Genomic DNA, 18,699 nt, shown 5'->3' with positions numbered 1-18,699 from the left:
CACAATCCCAATGCTATATTTGCATATTTTATTGGATTAACTTTAAAAACCAAAGAGCCTGTGACATGTTAAAGTACGAGAGAAAACAGAGAGGCAGAGAGAGAGACTTGCTGCTCTTATAAAGGAGTATCAGCCAACAGTATTTACAAGCATGACAATTTTGGTGCTCGTTGATATGAAAGGTTCAACTAAATAAATATGAACCTTTGCTCACTTAAGACAAGAAGAAGGATCGAAGGGGCTACAATTGATATCTTCAATTATTTGACCTAATAACCACAGTTTTATTACCAATAACATGATTAAATTTAGGTCAGTGTATCAAAAGCATGCTGATTTGTGGTTTATGGGTTGTGTGTATAACCAAGGGGTTGGGACCCAATAGATGGCTTTGGCAAACTTTAAAGCCCCATAGAGGCAATTTAGTTATATGAACCGATAAATTGACATTACATTTTTTTAGCTTATGAATTTTTATCTCCACAGTAGTAACCAGAAATCAAATATCAGCATAGATATCAGCATAAATATTGTCTTTGAATTTGTTTCTGTATGTGATGAACATTTTGGAAGACAAAGCTATTTTGATCATGAAATTGGTTTACTGAGAGTACATATAATAATTTATTCATTTTCCTTTTTCTTAGTCCCTTATTTATCAGGGGGGACCACAGCAGAATGAACCGCCAACTATTCCGGCATATGTTTTTTTGCAGCGGATGCTCTTCTAGCCACAACACAGTACTGGTAAACACATATACACTCTCATTCACACAGACACATACTCATATACTAAGGCCAATTTAGCTAATCCAATTAACTTATAGCAATTAACTTATAACTTATTAACAATTAATTTATAGTGCATGTCTTTGAACTGTGGGGAAAACCACACAAACATGGGGAGAACATGCAAACTCTACACAGAAATGCATACTAACCCACCAAGGACCAGCAACCTTCTTGCTGTGAGGCGACAGTGCTAACCACCGAGCCACCATGTCCCCCACATATAATAATAATAATAATAATAACAACAAATGCTTAAGTAAATTTAATGAAAAACTACAATGAAACAGCAACTAATACAATAAATGAAACATGATTTTTTGTAGAATGAACTGTGTGTAATGTTTTTCAGTAAAAAGTACCTTATTAACTTTGTTTTATGTACAATATTGACAAATATTTAACACAAATCTTGAAGGAAAAATGTCAATTTCTTCTTTCCTTTCTGACTTTCTTTATTTTATGTACAGTACTGTTTTATGTCCTCTTAAACTGTAAATGAGTTGTGACTGAAAGGGTTGTTCAGCTTCAAAAATGGCAAAGAAAGTGGTCCGTTAGTTCGATAAAAATCATTGTTTTACATTAGAAGACTTACTTAGGAATAGTACCAGTTACTTGAGACATTTAAGTTATGCACAATTACAAGCATTTAGACCAATGCATACAAGCCTAGACCAAGCCCTAAGTACTAGCAGTTAGTTCATTAATTAAAATGAGTCAGTAGGTCCAGAAAACATATAAAATACACTACCCTTTAATAGTTTGGAGCCAAATGTTTTTTTTTTTTTCAAAGTAAATGACTCTGTTCATTAAGACAGCATTTATTAAAGGTAAAAATAATTGTCAAATTTTGAAATATTTATTCAATTTTGTAAATAGCTGCTTTCTTATTGTATGTAGTTTCAAATTACATTATTACTCCAGTCATTATTGCTTTTATTACTATCACCATTTTAATAATAATAATATTAATTAATATTAATTAATATTAGAGTGATTTGTGAAGGATCGTGTGACTTTGAAGACTGGAGTAATAAAGCTGAAAATCCATCTATAAAATCACTGGAATAAATGATTAAATTAAATTATAAACTAATTTTGAACAGTTATTTTATAGTGCAATAACATATATAAAATTTCACAATGTTACCATTTGTTTTGTATTTTTGATTAAATAAATGCAGCCTTGGTGAGCAGAAGAAGCTTATTTTAAAACATTTAAAAATCCTACTGACCCCAAACTAATGACCGGTAATCTATGTTCTAAGAAAATTTGCGTTGCATATGTTATTGTTTTATTAAGAAATAAAATTAAAGGTCATTTACAAATGTTTAAAATGCTTTCTCCCCAATATAATTACACTGTATCACCTTTAATGCAGGTGAAATGTTTTGAGCTTGTCCAAATTTGACCATTTCCACAGGTCAAATATATGTGACCAGATTGCTTTAGTATAGATGTTTATATGGTCATTCAAAGACCACGTATCTCTTTACCTAAAAATTAATTCTTAAATATTACAGCACATGTTATTGAAGTACACTAACCAGAGAAAATTTAATCATTGCAAAGTAGAGTCTAAAATAAAGAAAAGTCTTAACAAAGTGAAAATCACAATGTTCTCTTACCGGGGTCCTGATTTGAATCCAAACATGCCAGGGCTCAGTGTAGTTTTTGTAGCTTTCAGAGTAAAAGAACTGTGACCCATAGTCCCTCTTCTGAAAGATATCAGGAAAGTGGTCAAAACTGGACAAAAAACATGGATTAAATGTGTGTTCCTCATCCACCAATCCAATTAACCAAAACATATTTAAACCACACTAAAAACAAACTGTCAAATACTGTTGGCAGAATTTTGCAGTTAAATATATGTTTGATGTTTGATCAATAAAATTTCGGAAGTTATGGTAATTTAATGTACATCATTTATTTATAGTGTTATACACCCGTGTTTTAAAGTGCTAACATCCACACACCATACCTTTGTTATACAAACAAAAGCATCACCATAAACGTGGGAATGAGAAGATCAATTTATGAAACATGAAAGCTCATCATAACTTTTTTCATCATAAAGTTCTCTCACAAGCTGGGGCAACACACTAATATAGAGAGGAGATCATTCACACAACTACTAAACACCATCACAGTAACACACATAAAAAATTTAAGATATGCAATAAGTATTGCTTATTGAAATTAGATGTTAACATAACTGTAAGCTGATATATAAAAAACAGTAGTGTTACCAAAATACATAAAAAGGGAAGAGTCGTGCAGGGATTTCTGGGAAAGTCAATTTACGGTTATTCATCACATATATTACGGAAACTTGTGTTAACCAGGTTACAGATTTTTATTGTAGCATTTAAAACATTATCATTGAAACCACTACCATTTTAGAGTGCAGGTGTGAACAGGCCTCAAGAAGAGGTATAGGGGAGCACGGGGCACAAAGTAACATGGGGTAAAATGTAGGAGTTTTAAGGTATTTGCTCAGGGTTAAGCATGGCATGCTTCTGAGGTTTTCACCGCAGTGTGGGCAGATGTCTTTCTGCAAATTTTTGAAAATGATCAGCCAAATTTGGATGAGAAACACAGGAGAAACCCTTTTAGCAGCATTAAAGTATTTTTTATTACAGTCTATGTTTTTTTTTTTTTTTTTCAAAATCTGTGGAAATATGTAAGTAAAATCTTATATTGGTGTGATTACTGTCTTCTAGCATAAAAGATTGAGTTATTTTGAAAGTTGTAAAAAACAGTGACTGCTAGCCAGTTTTGAGGAAAACACAACACAGCGGGGTTAGTTGTAATAGGGTGCATGGTACAAATAAGCCTCACAATGTGGGACGCCAGTTAAACTAACTTTTTTAATTTTTTTTATTTTGAGTGTCGAGTTGAGAACTTTTTAAATAAAATGGTTTTAAATAGAGTTTTCTTTATAGAAAAAAATATTTTTATTGCTAATAATGCAAATAAATGCATTGTATAATAATGGATAATAATGCAAATAATTACAAATGTGTTTATCCAATGGACAAATAAATAAATATATAAACATGCAGTGCTATGTAGAATAAACACATAAATGAAGTTAAGTACTGAGGAATTATTACTACTATTTAAAATAAACTAGATTTAAATTAATTGTGTAAAATCTGCCTTTTTAATGTGTTTCAAAGAACCCTCTCCCTAACCCTGCCCCACAGGTGGGGTAAATAGTAACATTTTTACTCCTGGCACTTTTGGCTTATAACTTGCGATCATACAACCAGTGCTCATTTGTAGGAGAGGCTTGTGGTTTGTTGGTAAAAAACAAATGGCTTGTCTAACCCCATTACTTTGTTCATTATTTGGCCAAAACCAAAAAGTGTTACTTTGTGCCCCGCTCTCCTTATATGGCATCTTTGTTAACATTTCGCGCCAATTACTGCATGAGAAAGTGCAGCTTGAACATTCTGATAAACAGCTCATACTGCGATCCCAGAAGAAACAACATCACCCAGGTTTGGACCGACACGAGGATGAGTAAATGATGACAAAATGTTCATTTCTGTGTGAAGTGACCCTTTAATGTGACAAACTGCATCAGGTTAACGGACGCCGTTGCGGCGCAGACAACAACACGACGAGTTTGGTGCAGTGCACGCATGATAGCGGACGAACTGAAACAGAAAGAGAGAAAAAGGGAAGACATAACGAGGCCATGGATGTATCCTTGTAGAAAAAAACAAGGAAGGGGGACACGGAGGGCACGAGAAAGAGAGACAGAGAGACAGAGGAGGCGGAGGAGAAGGAGGGTGCCAGCTTTATTTATTTCCGGTTGACAAAACCCTCCACTCTCTTCCTCTCTCATCTGCCTCCCCCCTCATCACCCCACCCTCCATACCTACATCTCCCTCTTTGTCACTCGTTCGCAGTGTTCACGGGAAAAGACAATGACATGTAAAAACAGACTGAGGATGAAGCGCGTTGCCAGGCGAAGAGCATCTCGGATGCAAGTAACGCTTTGAAACGGTTCCAGAAGTGAAGCGAATGAGAACGGAGCCTAATAAAATGCGCCTAATATTTAGTGTCATGTGACGTTGCGAGTGCGTGTTTATTATGTGTGCTGGTGTGTGAGCGCTCGCTCCTTCAGGGCACATTTTTTCAGTGTCTTGTTAGTTCATCCCTGTCACCCTCTCTATCTCTCTGCTGGGGGGGAGGGGGAAGAGAGGTCACCATAGCAACAATGCCGGGACAAATTAACATCAAGCCCTTAAAAAAAGAAAACACGAGGTACATGTATGAGAGTGCGTGTATCTGTGGTAAAGGAATAAGTGTTGTACTTGATATCCCGCCTGTGACGGCAAAATCCGGCGGAGGCATTGATGTTAATGCATCAATTACAAATAATTCATTAGACCCACAGTCTCTCCATCACTCTGTGCCATCCGTTTGGTTCCCGAGCACTTGTCTTCTTCCTTATTTTGTCGTCTCTGCCCTCCCATTTCCTTTACCATCTCCCTCTCTCTCTTTCTGTCTCTCTGTGTGTTGTTGTGTGCCCTCGGGCTACAGAGTGCCACGTCCTCCCTCTCCCCTCCTCTCTCTCTGGCCCTGTCACCTTCAATTGCTCCATGGTACTAGACACACAGCCACAGGCAAAGAGAGAGAAGAGAGGGGACACACACATACATACACACACACACAGAGAGAGAGAGAAAGGGGTGAGGACTGAGGGACGATGCACTGTGTATGTCTGGAGAGAGACAAAGAGGTAAAGAAAGAGGGCAGGTGTGAAAAGTTGTGTGAAAAGATGTGAGGGAGGATGAGGGATCCAGAAACAACGGAATGAGGAGGCGACAAAGTTGAAGAGGTATAACTGGACACATCTAAGTGGCACTGGTGCTAGCATCCATAGATGATGCTAATACCAGTGCCATAATCATCTCATAATATGGCATTTGGATGCAAAATTATAATAATACAAAAAAGAATTGTGCACAATCTGAGCACACATAACACAATGAAACAATGAAGACAAAAACACAATGAATTTTTTTTTTGCAATTTTAAATAACTGTTACATTTAGATACTTTAAAATGCCATCATGAAAATTATATCACTCCAGTTTTAAGCATCATCTGATCAATAGTACTAATTTCTTTGTTGCTAAAATAAAAAAAGTTGTTATAATTCTGTAATGAATAGACCAAAAAATAAAAATCAACATTTATATTAAAATGAAATCTTTTATAAAGATTTAAATATTTTTAGTCAATTTTGATCAATTTAATTCAACTTATAAAAGCGAATAATAATAATCTTACTGCTTTTGATTAGTTGTAAATTTCCCCCGCATGTGTTTTTACTGAAATATTTTAAATATTTCATTCATTCATTCATTCATTCATTTTCCATAGACTTAGCTCCTTATTTATTAGAGTCCCCACAGCGGAATGAACCGCCAATTATTCCAGCATATGCAGCGGACGCCCTTCTAGCTGCAACCCAGTACTGGGAAACACCCGCACACTCTTCCATTTTCACTCACGAACACTCATACACTACGGCTAATTTTGTTTACCCAATTCACCTATACTGCATCACTGCATGTCTTTGGGCTGTGGGGGAGCACCGGGAATAAACCCTTGCAAACACAGGGAGAACATGCAAACTCCACACAGAAATGTCATCTGGTCTAGCTGGAGCTCGAACCAGCGACCGTCTTGCTGTAAGGCGACAGTGCTAACCACTGAGCTATTGAAGCCAATCTTAATGTTTTAATTTGATTATGCTTTGAAGAATAACACAATCATACTCTCAGCTCAGTTTAATACATGTTCATGTTCAATGGCATAATTTCTGAAGATTTCCCCTAAAAAAATAAATAAAAAATATGCAGATTAAGCCGATATGTTACATCATGTTCCGATGGCATGTCTCTTTGGAGAAAGGTGCCTAATAATTATAACGCCTTTAATAACATTTTCTAAATGCAGTGAAAGATTTATAATAAACAAATATAAATAAAATTTAACAAAATGGATGTAAATAAAATGAAAATGTGTGTTTACATTTTAGGCAGTTGTATATGGGCAATATTTTATAGCATCTTTCTGCACATTGCCTTTTCCTTTATACCAATTGAGTAAAGATTAAAATATTAAATCTAAAATAAAATAGCTGTAATATTCTGCAGTGCTGGTGTTAAATATAGCCTCTTTATTGAAAATGTGGGGGCGGTGCAGTGGCACAGTGAGTAAAACTGTCGCCTCACAGCAAGAAAGTTGCTGGTTTGAGTCCCAGCTGTGTCAGATGGCATTTCTGTGTGGAGTTTGCATGTTCTCCACGTTCACGTGGGTTTCCTCCGGGTGTTCCAATTTCCCCACAGTCCAAACTCATGCGCTATAGGTGAATTAGGTAAGCTAAATTGTCCGTGTGTGTAAATGAGTGTGTATGGGTGTTTCCCAATGATGGGTTGCAGCAGGAAGGGCATCCACAATGTAAAACATATACTAGATAAGTTGGCGGTTCATTCCGCTGTGGCGACCCTGGTTTAATAAAGGGACTAAGCCCTTTATTGAGTGAATATTGAAAATGTTTGTTATGTTGGCTTAAGCTTTCTCAACTCTTTTATAGAGTATATATAGGGTAGTGGTTTATTTCTGAAAACATAAGAAAAATGCATGTTAATGTCTGTAAGATTAAGCCCTATACTAAGGGGAAAAGCTTTTAAACATGACCACGTCAGACCAGTCTTCTAGAAAATTCTGAGAAATGTATTTACCCCGTATAAAATATCCATGAAATAACATTTGTAATTGCAGCATTAAAACAATTACTCGCAATGACCCACACAACACTTTTAGTATTCACTGTATTACCCTCTAAATTACACGTAGACTAATTTAAAACATCACTAAGTAGAATATTAACATGATCTTAAAAATTACGAAACATTTTGCATGCTACATAAGGAATATTTATAATCATACATCTTGATGTAACGTTGCTTGTTTCTAAATAACGCTTAATCCTTTATTTCTGTCTGACAGGAGGCTGATGAGCTTTTTAAAAGTTTTTTCGTAGTTTGCCAAGGCGCTCCTGGCGCTCTGATGCGCGTTCTCGTGTCAACGTGGCGTTTCGTAGCCAGTAGAATCTTGACATTTTCTTAGCCCCGCCCAAACTCTCTTTCTGATTGGCCTTTTTTCGTGTCAATAAAGCATATCTGAGCGCACGTAACGTGGCTTCTCCGCCTACTTTTACGTGCACTTTTAAAGAACAGTGCCAACGCGTACTCTTCAAGTTAAGATTGAGTGTACTCAAGCTGAAATCACTGCTGGCTTGGTAAGTTATCTTTACATTTAAATATTACGAATATCTTTTATCTAAACTCTATTGTCAATTGTTTATTGTAGTTCATTTATCAGTCATTAATTCTGCAGTAAATCACTGCTAATAATAACTTATGTTTGTACATGTTTTTTTTTGCAGTTGCTTGTTGGCATTTGTGATCATGTTTTAAACCTATGCTTATTATTCAGATAGTGTACATGAAAAGTTAATGCTCTGAAATTTAGTTTAAAATTGAATGAAAATACCATCAAACTTTCATTGCATTCAAGTACAATGACTCTCAGTTAGTGTGCAACATACTTTTCAGGTCAGAAAGCATTTCTTAAAATGTTCTCTCTCTCTTAACCTCATTTAAAGTGAGAATATGCAGCTGCTCTTTCTGGGGACACTTGCCCTGTTTGCTGGGCTCTCGGTTGCGGTGCCAGCACAGGAGAAGCGTATACATCATAAGCTAGACCTCAGTGACCATCCTCACGATGATGCCCACGGTTTCCAGTTTGACCACGAGGCCTTCCTGGGGAAAGAGGAATCCAAGACCTTTGACCAGCTGAGCCCTGAGGAGAGCAAAGACAGATTAGGGTACACTAAAAAAAAGTTAGAATAATGCAGTAATAGGAGAAAACTAAATCATCATGTGTCTTACTTTTGTATTTTTTTTATATATTCCCCATGCAGAAAGATTGTGGATAAGATTGACACAGATAAGGATGGCTTCGTCAGTCATGCTGAGTTACACCACTGGATCAAGCACAGGCAGAGGAGGTACATCGAGGAGAACGTGGACAAGCACTGGAATGAGTACGACCAGAATAAGGATGGGAAGATCGGATGGATTGAGTACAAGAACACCACCTATGGATATTATATAGGTAATGAGGCTTTGCGTTTAGGCGTGGCAGCTGGTGATGTTTAATGAGAAACAGCTGTTCATGTGTGGTTATAAAACACTGTAGAACCAAAGAATATTAATCGACTTTGTTATTTAATTGCAGACACAGAGTTTGATGATGTGGATGATAAAGCCACCTACAAATCCATGCTTAATAGAGATGAGAGGCGGTTTAAGTCTGCAGACAGGGATGGGGATGGTGTCGCCACCAGAGAAGAGTTCACTGCCTTCCTCCATCCAGAAGAGTTTGACTTTATGAGAGACATTGTGATTCAGGTGAGGTCTGAATAAAGGGAGAGATAGATGAATATAATGATGGAGAAATTAAAAGGACAGATATACAGTTGAAGTCAGAATTATTAGCCCGCCTTTGAATTTTTTTTCTTTTTTAAATATTTCCTAAATGATGTTTAACAGAGCAAGGAAATATTCACAGTGCGTCTGATAATATTTTTTCTTCTGGAGAAAGCCCTATTTGTTTTATTTTGGCAAGAATAAAAGCAGTTTAAACATTTTTAAACATCATTTTAAGGTCAAAATTATTAGCCCCTTTAAGCGCTCTATTTATATTTTTATTGTTTACAGAATAAACCATTAATATACAATAACTTGCCAAATTACCCTAACCTGCCTAGTTAACCTAATTAACCTAGTTAAGCCTTTAAATGTCACTTTAAGCAGTATAGAAATGTCTTGAAAAATATCTAATAAAATATTATTTACTGTCTTCATATACAATAAATCAGTTATTAGAAATGAGTTATAAAAATATTAGGTTTAGAAATGTGTTAACAAAATAGTCTCTCTGATAAACAAAAATTGGGGAAAAAATAATAAAAATACTTAATAATAATACTTGGGGTTTAATAATTCTGACTTCAAATGTAGATAAAAATACACAACCTTTTTGAGACGTATCTGCCTTTGCTTCTGCAACTTGTCTTCTTTCGTTGGAAAGACAACACTCAAAATACTCTTATGTTTTTAATACACTATCTATTTGAAATGTCTTTGCAGCTGTAGATTTAAATTACAATATATGTGTTTTACATGTGTTTAAAAGATTTGTTTCATTCTCATTGCTTCAATCTCATTGTAAAGTCATGATTAATGTTTTAGTTGTTGATCGTATTTTCCGCTTTACTAAAAGAGATGAAATTCAGTTAATAAATTAACCACAGAGTAAGACATTTGAATATTAATATATACAATAGAATATAAAACAGTTTTGCCATTGTTAATCTAATCAAATGGAGGGTCACAATATTCATAGTGCTCAGCATAATTTAGTAAACCCCATTTTGAAAACGAATATTTCTCTCCATTTCTCAGTGAATATAGTAAATGTATTTTGGTGCATTTAAACAAAACAGATTTATTAAACAGAAATATTCAATAAAATAATAAATTTAAATTTGTATTTAATATTTTTCTGTAACATAAATTTGGGTGTACTAGTTTTTGGAGCGTTATCGTTAGTTATTTTGTTAGATAAGCTCCAGATTTGGCTTCAGTAATGACTAATCTAATGTATATGCACAAATATAATATTGTACAGCTTCCTATTAAAAATATAAATTTGAAAGAGAGATTTGTATATATGCTTATATGCTGAGCACTGTATATCACAACATTTATTAGCTAAAACATGTACCCGTGTACTCTTTAAGAAGTGATTTTATCATTAAGGTACTGATTTTATACTGACCATCCAGTATAGCAGATATGCTTATTGCACAAACAAGTGAAATGTATTAAACTTACCACAAATTGGGTAGTTTAATTAAATTATTAGCAAGTCCTAAAAATGTTCAAAACTCAAAGTAATTACTGTAGCATATGTTTCCTATATTTTGTCAGCCATATGTCAGATAAGTAGACTTGAAACACTGTGATAAATCTATGTAAACTTTGTTGCAGGAAACAATTGAAGACATTGACAAGAATGGGGACGGCAAGATTGATCTGCAGGAATACATTGGTATATAAATCTACACATTTACCTGGAAAGGAAGAAATCCTAAGTTATATCTGATGTTTTGTGGCCAAATGTTGAAAATAAATGCAGGTGTTCCTTCTGACTGTAGGGGACATGTACAATCCTGAAGATGGAGAGACTGAACCAGACTGGGTCACAACAGAAAAGAAACAATTTTCAGAGTTCAGAGACATGAACAAGGTATGCATTAGGAAAGGAAATCTATTTGGGACTGTTTTACTGGCTCTTATTCTTAATTCATGGCTTGTTTGGTCCTGTTAGGATGGTTTCCTTGATGCCACTGAAGTATCGCACTGGATCCTCCCGACAGAAGTCGACCATGCTGATAATGAAGCCCGGCATCTCATTCATGAAACCGATAAAGACAACGTAAGTCACATTCTCCAGATCTACATGCGGGTGGTGGCATTAATGATGCATGAATACAAATAATAATCAATCAATTTTTTATTAATTTTTACCTTTTGTCTTTCTTTTAATTTACTCGCAATGAAATCACAATGGATGTAATTGACTAACCAGGATGACAAAATCACAAAGAAGGAGATTCTGGAAAACTGGAACATGTTTGTTGGGAGCCAAGCGACTAATTACGGAGAGGATCTCACCAAAAGACACGATGAGCTTTAATGTTGGCATATCTGGGTAGAGGGGAGGACAGTATATTTTGGGCGTAGGTCAGAGGATAGAAAATTGAATAAGAAAATGACAGACAATCTTCGTTACCTGCTGTTTTGAAACATTTCCAGGGTCCTCAGTCAAGGGTTAGACTTTTCGGTCAATGAAGATAAGAATCTAACTGAGACAGATACAAGTTTTATTTATTGTCATTTAGATAAAAAGGTGATTACACATGGGACCTTTTGAGCAATGCTTCTGAGCAACATTGAAGATTACTTTTCTATTGAAAATGGGAAACAAAACAATATCTGAAATGGATTCTGTTGCTGGGTCTCACCTGGTTTCCCATTGGTGGCATCATTATCCGTACCATTGCTTTAAAACTTGTCCTTTGTATCATGACATAAACACTCGCATTCCTTATAAAAAGACACTCCAGCTTGCTTATACTGCTTGAGCAAACAATATTACGTCTTCCACTTCTCAGGAATTCAGCACTGAATACAGGTCCAGCTTCGTTTGTATTCAATTAGGGAGATTTTGACTGTTACAAAATAAAGATCACATTTCTGGTCTGTGATTTCACACATAACATGAAAAAGCACAGATGAGGAGACATTAGCAAGTTCCAATAGTAAGGGAAAAAGGGGTGGGATTCAGCGGGTGGGAGGAGACAAAAGTGACTGACACTGTACTGGTGAACCATTTTTCTCTCTGTGAAATCTAAATAAAGCCATGTTGGTTTTTTTAATTATTGTTTTGAGTGGGGTTTAATGGTGGTCTTCATCAAAGTCATTGTACTGCATTATGACGAGAGGTGTAACGGTTAATCCCAAAAGCTTATGAAGTAATTCTTGTTCAGAACTGAATCATTTTTGAAGCTTCTGCAGTTTCTAGATTTTTACTGTGTCCTTGCTTTTATTCTCAGGATGGTCGTCTTTCTATCAATGAGATCATGGATAAACTGGATTTCATTAAAGTCAGCACTATTACTGACTATGGGACCCTGATAGAAGTTCATGATGAACTTTAACCCTATTATTAACACAGAAACATGAATGTATCTTTAAACTAATAAAATAAGACAAGTGTCACTTTTAAAGTGTGTAAAATGAAAGATTTATTGAACAAAAAAAAATCAACTACATAATGTGTACATATGACATGATAACTTCTTTACAGGCATGGAAAAAAATACCATTCAAAAATGATCCCTTATTAAAGAAATAACAACAAATGACCTAAAATAAATCCAGGAGAATGAATGAATGATAATATTTACAGCATCACAGCGTTGTCCAATCCTCACATTTATGCTTGCATTACGGGTCTGGCCTCTTTAGCTTTGAGGTCCACTCCTGAGCCCGCGAAGCCAGTCCCACCCTGCCGAAGAACAAATGCAGTGCTGTTAGTGAGTTTACACTCAGAAAATATATTTTTTTACACAGCTTGTCAAGACATATATAAATAAATACATATTTAAAAAGTACTGAAAAGTGTCCAACCTGTGGAAATGTGACAGTTAAGAGTTAAAAGCCTGACTTTATGCATTTGTCAAACATTATTTCACTAATACACACCCTCTGAATGGGTATGATGTCCTTTTCTTTCAGTTTGTCTCCAGTTATTGGATCAACCATGTCTTTCTTTATGAGCTTCTCCACACACTCCATAGTGACTACGACTCCACTTGAAAAAACACAAAAAGACAGAAAAACTAAAAGTGAGAGGAAGGACTAGATGTGTAAAATATGTTATTTAAATGCGCATGGATTATTGTTGCATAAACAGTGTAAAGTTCAAACTCACGAGGGTCTGAGAACTGCACAGGGCACCGAGTTTCCAAGTGTGTCTTTGGTTACTGCACACACATATCTGTCCTTAATGAACACAGAAAACATTTCACTTTCTGCATTGTGCAAAAAAACAAGGTGTAATACAATTCAAACTGTTTACACACACCACCATCCAAAGTGTGTTTATAGTTAGTAAATAAAAAAATGATTGATAGTATGCAATGATAAATTATTCATATAATATTTCAACAAATATTTTATAATAGATACATTATACAAACATTAGAAGTGACAGGAAATACATTTTTAATGTTCAAAAATATATTACCAATTATCAACAAATACCTGTCAATCTGAGTTTTTTTTTTTCAACATTGATAAGTATAAATTTTTGATGAGCACCAAATCGACATATTAAGTTTAAAAACGGATGCTTTTCTTTAAACATATTTATAAATAATATTTCATAATTTTTATCCAGCCTATGCCTAAAATAAAGGCTAAAATACAGAGAGGAAAGATGAGAGATGACTTCATGCTTTACTTGACGTGTGAGAAGAGCCACTCTGTCCAAACTGGGGTCCAGTGGTGTGAAACGGACTGTAATCAAATCACTCATCTTCAAGGGACGTCCTGACATGGGGCACGACACTGTCTTTGACTGAAAAATATTAGAATAGTTTTTTCAGTTTTACATTTGTGTACATATTGCGACATGTTATGTAGAAAACTTGATCCTACATCATTTAGGCTCTATTTGCCAATGTTTTTGTTGGGGTATATATCCTGATTAGTCCATATTACCCTAGTCCAGGCATGACACAATAAGCTACTGAACATAGAGAGCAGAAACCAGGAGGTGAGTTTGACAAACAAACCAATCAAGGGCATCATGACCGATCAAAAGAACATTTGGCAGAAACATGCAGCCTGACTTCAATCTCTTGTGTAATAAGAATAATGTGAGACTACTGAAAGCTAAGTACACGTGGCTGGCAGAGGGGAAAAGGGGCAGATCTATAGACCTACAGGTTTCTTTAGCAATGTGGGCTTGGCCTCTGGTGTGAGGCTGGGGATCCAGAAACTGGGCAGAGCTGAAGAGGAACTGGACTCTCCTGATGACGTGTCAGTACTGGAGGAGCTGGTTGAGCCATTCTGGTTTCCTTCATCTTTAGATTTACCTAAAGGAATTTTAGTAAGTAAGAAAGAAAGTAAATAAATAAAAACAATCAGGGAGAAGCATGTGCATTTCATGAAGGACTAAGTGTCATGTTGCCATTTTCAGTTTATTACCTGAAGTAAAGGGGTTAATTGGTTTTGAGACAATGTTATTCTCTCTCTGTTTGAACTTCTCAGCTCTCTCTCGCTCCTCAGATTTGGACTCCAGCTGGCCTTCACTCTTCAGAGCCTGTTTCTGCTTTTCATATGCCTGCATTTAAAAACATATAGATGTATCTGTTAACACAGTGGTAACCCTTTTCCTGGAGGCCCACCAACAGTACAAATTTTGGATGTCTCCCTTATCTGACCCATAATCTTCAGGTTTTGGAGTCTCTTCTAAAGTTCTTCTCAGTTGATTCAGGTGTGTTTAAATAGAGAGAGGTTGAAAATGTGTACTGTCGGTGTGCCTTCAGGAGCAGGGTTGGGAAACACTAAGATAACAACAGAGATTGATACACTTTCTTCACATTTAAAGCAAACTTAAATGTCAAGCAGGGTTGAAAACGAACAAGGATTAGTGGCAAAAAACGACACCAAAATTAACAAAAATACTCAAGATCAGGGACAACAAAAATTGAGGTGAACAGATTGCAACTGTGCTAATGTTAGCAGATGCAGAAATGTTAATTTGTTAACTCAATGACTAAAAACTACAATTCTCGCATAATAAAACAAAGTATACATCCAATGTAAGATATTCACTTCACAGCTTCACTGATTTACAAAGAGGGTTTATATGAAAGAACATAATCACACAAAAATAAATGTTTTTCCTAAAAACTAAATCTTCTTAACATGATGTCAACAATGGGAAGTATTTGAGGACTCACATTTCTTTACTCAAACTTTGTTAAATCAACACAGATCAGTTTCAGAATAGTAAAACTAAAGTTGCTGACTACTTGCTTTTCAGAAGATAATTTAAAAAAAAAAAAAAAATGAAAAACTTTTCAGGCCTTAAACATTTATAAACAGGTACAATAGAGCTTGACAGGTAACATTAGGGGGGAAGCATAATAGAGGCACATCAAATGTTTCAAAAGTGCTCAAACCTTCATTTTCTTGGCAATTTCTGTTTTCTGATGAAGGATGTACTGCAGAATGGCCTCTTTTTCATACAAGTATCCATCTTCACTGCAGTTAGAGAATATAAACACATACACACATCAATCAGATACTTAATGAACATCCAATTTATTCACTCAAATAACTTCAAGAAAATACTATTTCAGCATCACATGTGGATCTCGTACGTTAGGACAGGATCTCTGCAGGGCTGCAAGGACAGAGAGCAGCAGTCAAAATCTTTGATTGCATCCTTCCCCAAACGCACACTCTGTGTCCCATAACCCGAAGCCGCTGAAAAACCACGAGAGATGCACATGTTGTTACTTTCATACTTCAGCCATATTATGTGACATATTAGCAGATACGGATGGTTGGCTACAGAAATAATACTTTACCAGTGTCTTTCCTCTTCTCGTGATAAGTGTAAACGGCTCCCGCGGTGCAGTTCTTGCCATGTCGTGTCATGTTTAATCTTTACAAAAGAAACGTCACTGTTTTATAAAGGTGATAAACAGTCGGCACACAGATTATTATACTGTTAATATCAAAACGCGCTACCCACTGATTAAAATTTGTTTAGTGAGTTCGTTAGCAAGCAGGACAAACGTTAGCGTCAGTTACAAGAAAATTTATACAACGAACATCATAGACGTTAAGCTACAAGCCAGAAAACACAAACACCAAACACAATATATATAACGCTAATAGTATCAGATTCATAAATGCAGTAATAAGCGCAGATGTTTCTGTTTACCTCCTATGGTCGTAAACCGGAAAAGATCCTTTGCTCCTTTTTCTGGTTCGTCATAAAAAAACTTCAAAATAAAAGTTGACATTCTCGTCGTGCTCATTGACTTAACAGTTACCCATGCAGTCCGCTTCCGACAGAATAACCCACAAATTGTAATATAATTATTAACTTAATTGATTGATAAATTGTTAATTCATTGCAATAAGTTAATTATCAAACACAAGTCACATAAACATTTTTGTTGAAATGCATTGGTTATATACACTGTACAAAACTATATTATATTATATCTTTCATTCATTTTCCTATCGGCTTAGTCCCTTTATTAATCCGGGGCCGCCACAGCGGAATGAACCGCCAATTTATCCAGCAAGTTTTTACGCAGCGGATGCCTTTCCAGCCGCAACCCATCTCTGGGAAACATCCACACACACGATCATACACTACGGGCAATTTAGCCTATCCAATTCACCTGTACCGCATGTCTTTGGACTGTGGGGGAAACCGGAGCACCCGGAGGAAACCCACACAAAGGCAGGGAGAACATGCAAACTCCACACAGAAACGCCAACTGAGCCGAGGTTCGAACCAGCAACCTTCTTGCTGTGAGGCAACAGCACTACCTACTGCGCCACTGCCTCGCCCTATATTATATTATATTATATTATATTATATTATATTATATTATATTATATTATATTATATTATATTATATTATATTATATTATATTATATTATAGCTCTAGTCGTCAGTCCATTACACTGTAGAAAGTATTTTTTTACAATTCTCACCAAGCACAAAAACTCTAACGATAAATGTAAGGAAAGTGTTTACATCTTTTTTTTCTCAACAACAACAACAACAACAACAACAACAACAACAACAATAATAATAATAATAATAATAATAATAATAATAATAATAATAAAATTAAAAAATTATTATTAATTAAAATCACATTATTATTTACTTTTTATTGCTTAAACTACTACACTTACTACTACCATAATAATAGTGCATTATCATACATATAAAATACTATTACTTATTAATATTATTCTATAGTCTTTGCTACTAATATACCACCACTTATCTTCATCCAATCAAAACCCACCAGGACTTAAAGGGCGGCAAAATTCAAACAATTTAAAAACAAAACAGATTCGACCGTTGACGTTATAGTTACGTAAAGTCTTTGTAGATTTGACCTGCCCAAATTTGTGTTAATTAAAGTTATGTTAATTAGTTTACATATTTCTTATTTCACATTCTCTCTTACCCAGCTCTTCTTCTACTATAATCTTTTATATTTAATGTTTTACGAAGAAGTTTTTTTTCCCATGACCTCTAACTTACAACAGGTAAGTTACGTTAAAACCTCGCTTTAAATGAACTTTGACGTTACCCTTATTTTTGTAGCTGTTTTATATCCAAGAGAACTTAAAATTTATAGTACTAATAATAACATACCCAATCTAAATGATGAATTAAGATAAATTATTAAATATTTACACAGCCCTTCCCACTTTAAGGCCATAAATTAAGTTGTTGCAACTCATATTTGGAAATAAGAAAAGGGAAAAACACATATTTACCCCATAAGGACACTCTCGAAAGGTGTCTAATATTACACTGTTAAATCATCGTCTTCAAAAAAGTATTATTGGACATAGACATAAATAAAACGTCCCATCATTTTATTCCATAAGTAGTGCCAAAGCAACACAGAGAGGTTTGGAATTACATTTCATATCACAATCCATGATAACAACAAGACTGTTTAAAAGGGAAATTCAAGGTGTTCTTAAATTAAGTACATTTGATTTTAAGGCAATGTAATTGTTACGTGGATGTATATATTGCCCAGACTGTAGCGTGTGATGTGTTTACAATAAAAAGAGAAAAATAACTTAACGACAGTGAACATAACGCTACAATGTAAATAACATCTGTGAAACGCAACGCCCAATTGCACGTTCCTCTTTTGGCCACGTGGTGGTGACAAGTGGGTTTAGTTGTCGTCGTCATCGTCGTCGTTATCGTCATCATCGTTGAAGACGTCTGCGACAGTCCTGGATAAGAGAAAAGAAGAATCATTATATGATTATTATATCAACAAGTGACATTTTAGGTTTATTCTGAGGATAGCATTGTCTTACTTATAGATCGATCCAGACACTGAGTCCACAAAGCCACCTTTGAGAGCAAAAAAAAAGTAAGGAAT

The 18,699-nt window shown here is 35.2% G+C and overlaps 4 protein-coding genes across 9 annotated transcripts in view; 1 reads left to right on the top strand and 3 right to left on the bottom strand.

Moving 5' to 3' along the window:
- Positions 1-18,699, bottom strand: part of tbc1d10b (TBC1 domain family, member 10b) — a 442,453-nt gene that overhangs the window by 248,987 nt on the left and 174,767 nt on the right. The gene's annotated exons all lie outside the window — the stretch shown is intronic.
- rcn3 (reticulocalbin 3, EF-hand calcium binding domain) lies at positions 8,077-12,740 on the top strand. Of its 2 annotated transcripts, none has more exons than XM_087242470.1 (8): positions 8,077-8,120; positions 8,487-8,708; positions 8,805-8,998; positions 9,122-9,294; positions 10,939-10,999; positions 11,106-11,197; positions 11,279-11,386; positions 12,567-12,740. In XM_087242470.1, the coding sequence occupies exons 2-8, from the start codon at positions 8,494-8,496 to the stop codon at positions 12,669-12,671; spliced, it is 948 nt and encodes a 315-aa protein (XP_087098596.1). In that variant the 5' UTR covers positions 8,077-8,120; positions 8,487-8,493; the 3' UTR covers positions 12,672-12,740.
- nosip (nitric oxide synthase interacting protein) lies at positions 12,734-16,521 on the bottom strand. 3 transcript variants are annotated; one of them, XM_087242633.1, is made up of 10 exons: positions 16,286-16,521; positions 16,119-16,195; positions 15,909-16,014; positions 15,708-15,789; positions 14,728-14,863; positions 14,464-14,615; positions 13,979-14,095; positions 13,448-13,518; positions 13,219-13,327; positions 12,734-13,021 (listed from the first exon to the last, which is right to left on the bottom strand). In XM_087242633.1, the coding sequence occupies exons 2-10, from the start codon at positions 16,186-16,188 to the stop codon at positions 12,950-12,952; spliced, it is 915 nt and encodes a 304-aa protein (XP_087098759.1). In that variant the 5' UTR covers positions 16,189-16,195; positions 16,286-16,521; the 3' UTR covers positions 12,734-12,949.
- The window catches only part of LOC100007086 (uncharacterized), a 4,620-nt gene continuing 4,072 nt past the window's right edge, over positions 18,152-18,699 (bottom strand). For both annotated transcript variants that reach the window (XR_015480973.1, XM_087244748.1), the window contains exons 5-6: positions 18,635-18,671; positions 18,152-18,547 (exon numbers count right to left, since the gene is read on the bottom strand). Coding sequence is in view for 1 of the 2 variants with exons in the window: in XM_087244748.1 (XP_087100874.1) it covers positions 18,487-18,547; positions 18,635-18,671 (98 nt within the window). In the remaining variant the exon portion in view is untranslated. The remainder of the gene's footprint in view (positions 18,548-18,634; positions 18,672-18,699) is intronic.

Source organism: Danio rerio, chromosome 3 (assembly GCF_052040795.2).
Source record: "Danio rerio strain M-AB ecotype USA chromosome 3, GRCz13ab, whole genome shotgun sequence".
In the NCBI taxonomy this organism is placed as follows: Eukaryota; Metazoa; Chordata; class Actinopteri; order Cypriniformes; family Danionidae; genus Danio; species Danio rerio.
The sequence above is the reverse complement of the archived record's forward strand: the minus strand, read 5'-3'. Positions and strand labels throughout refer to the sequence as shown.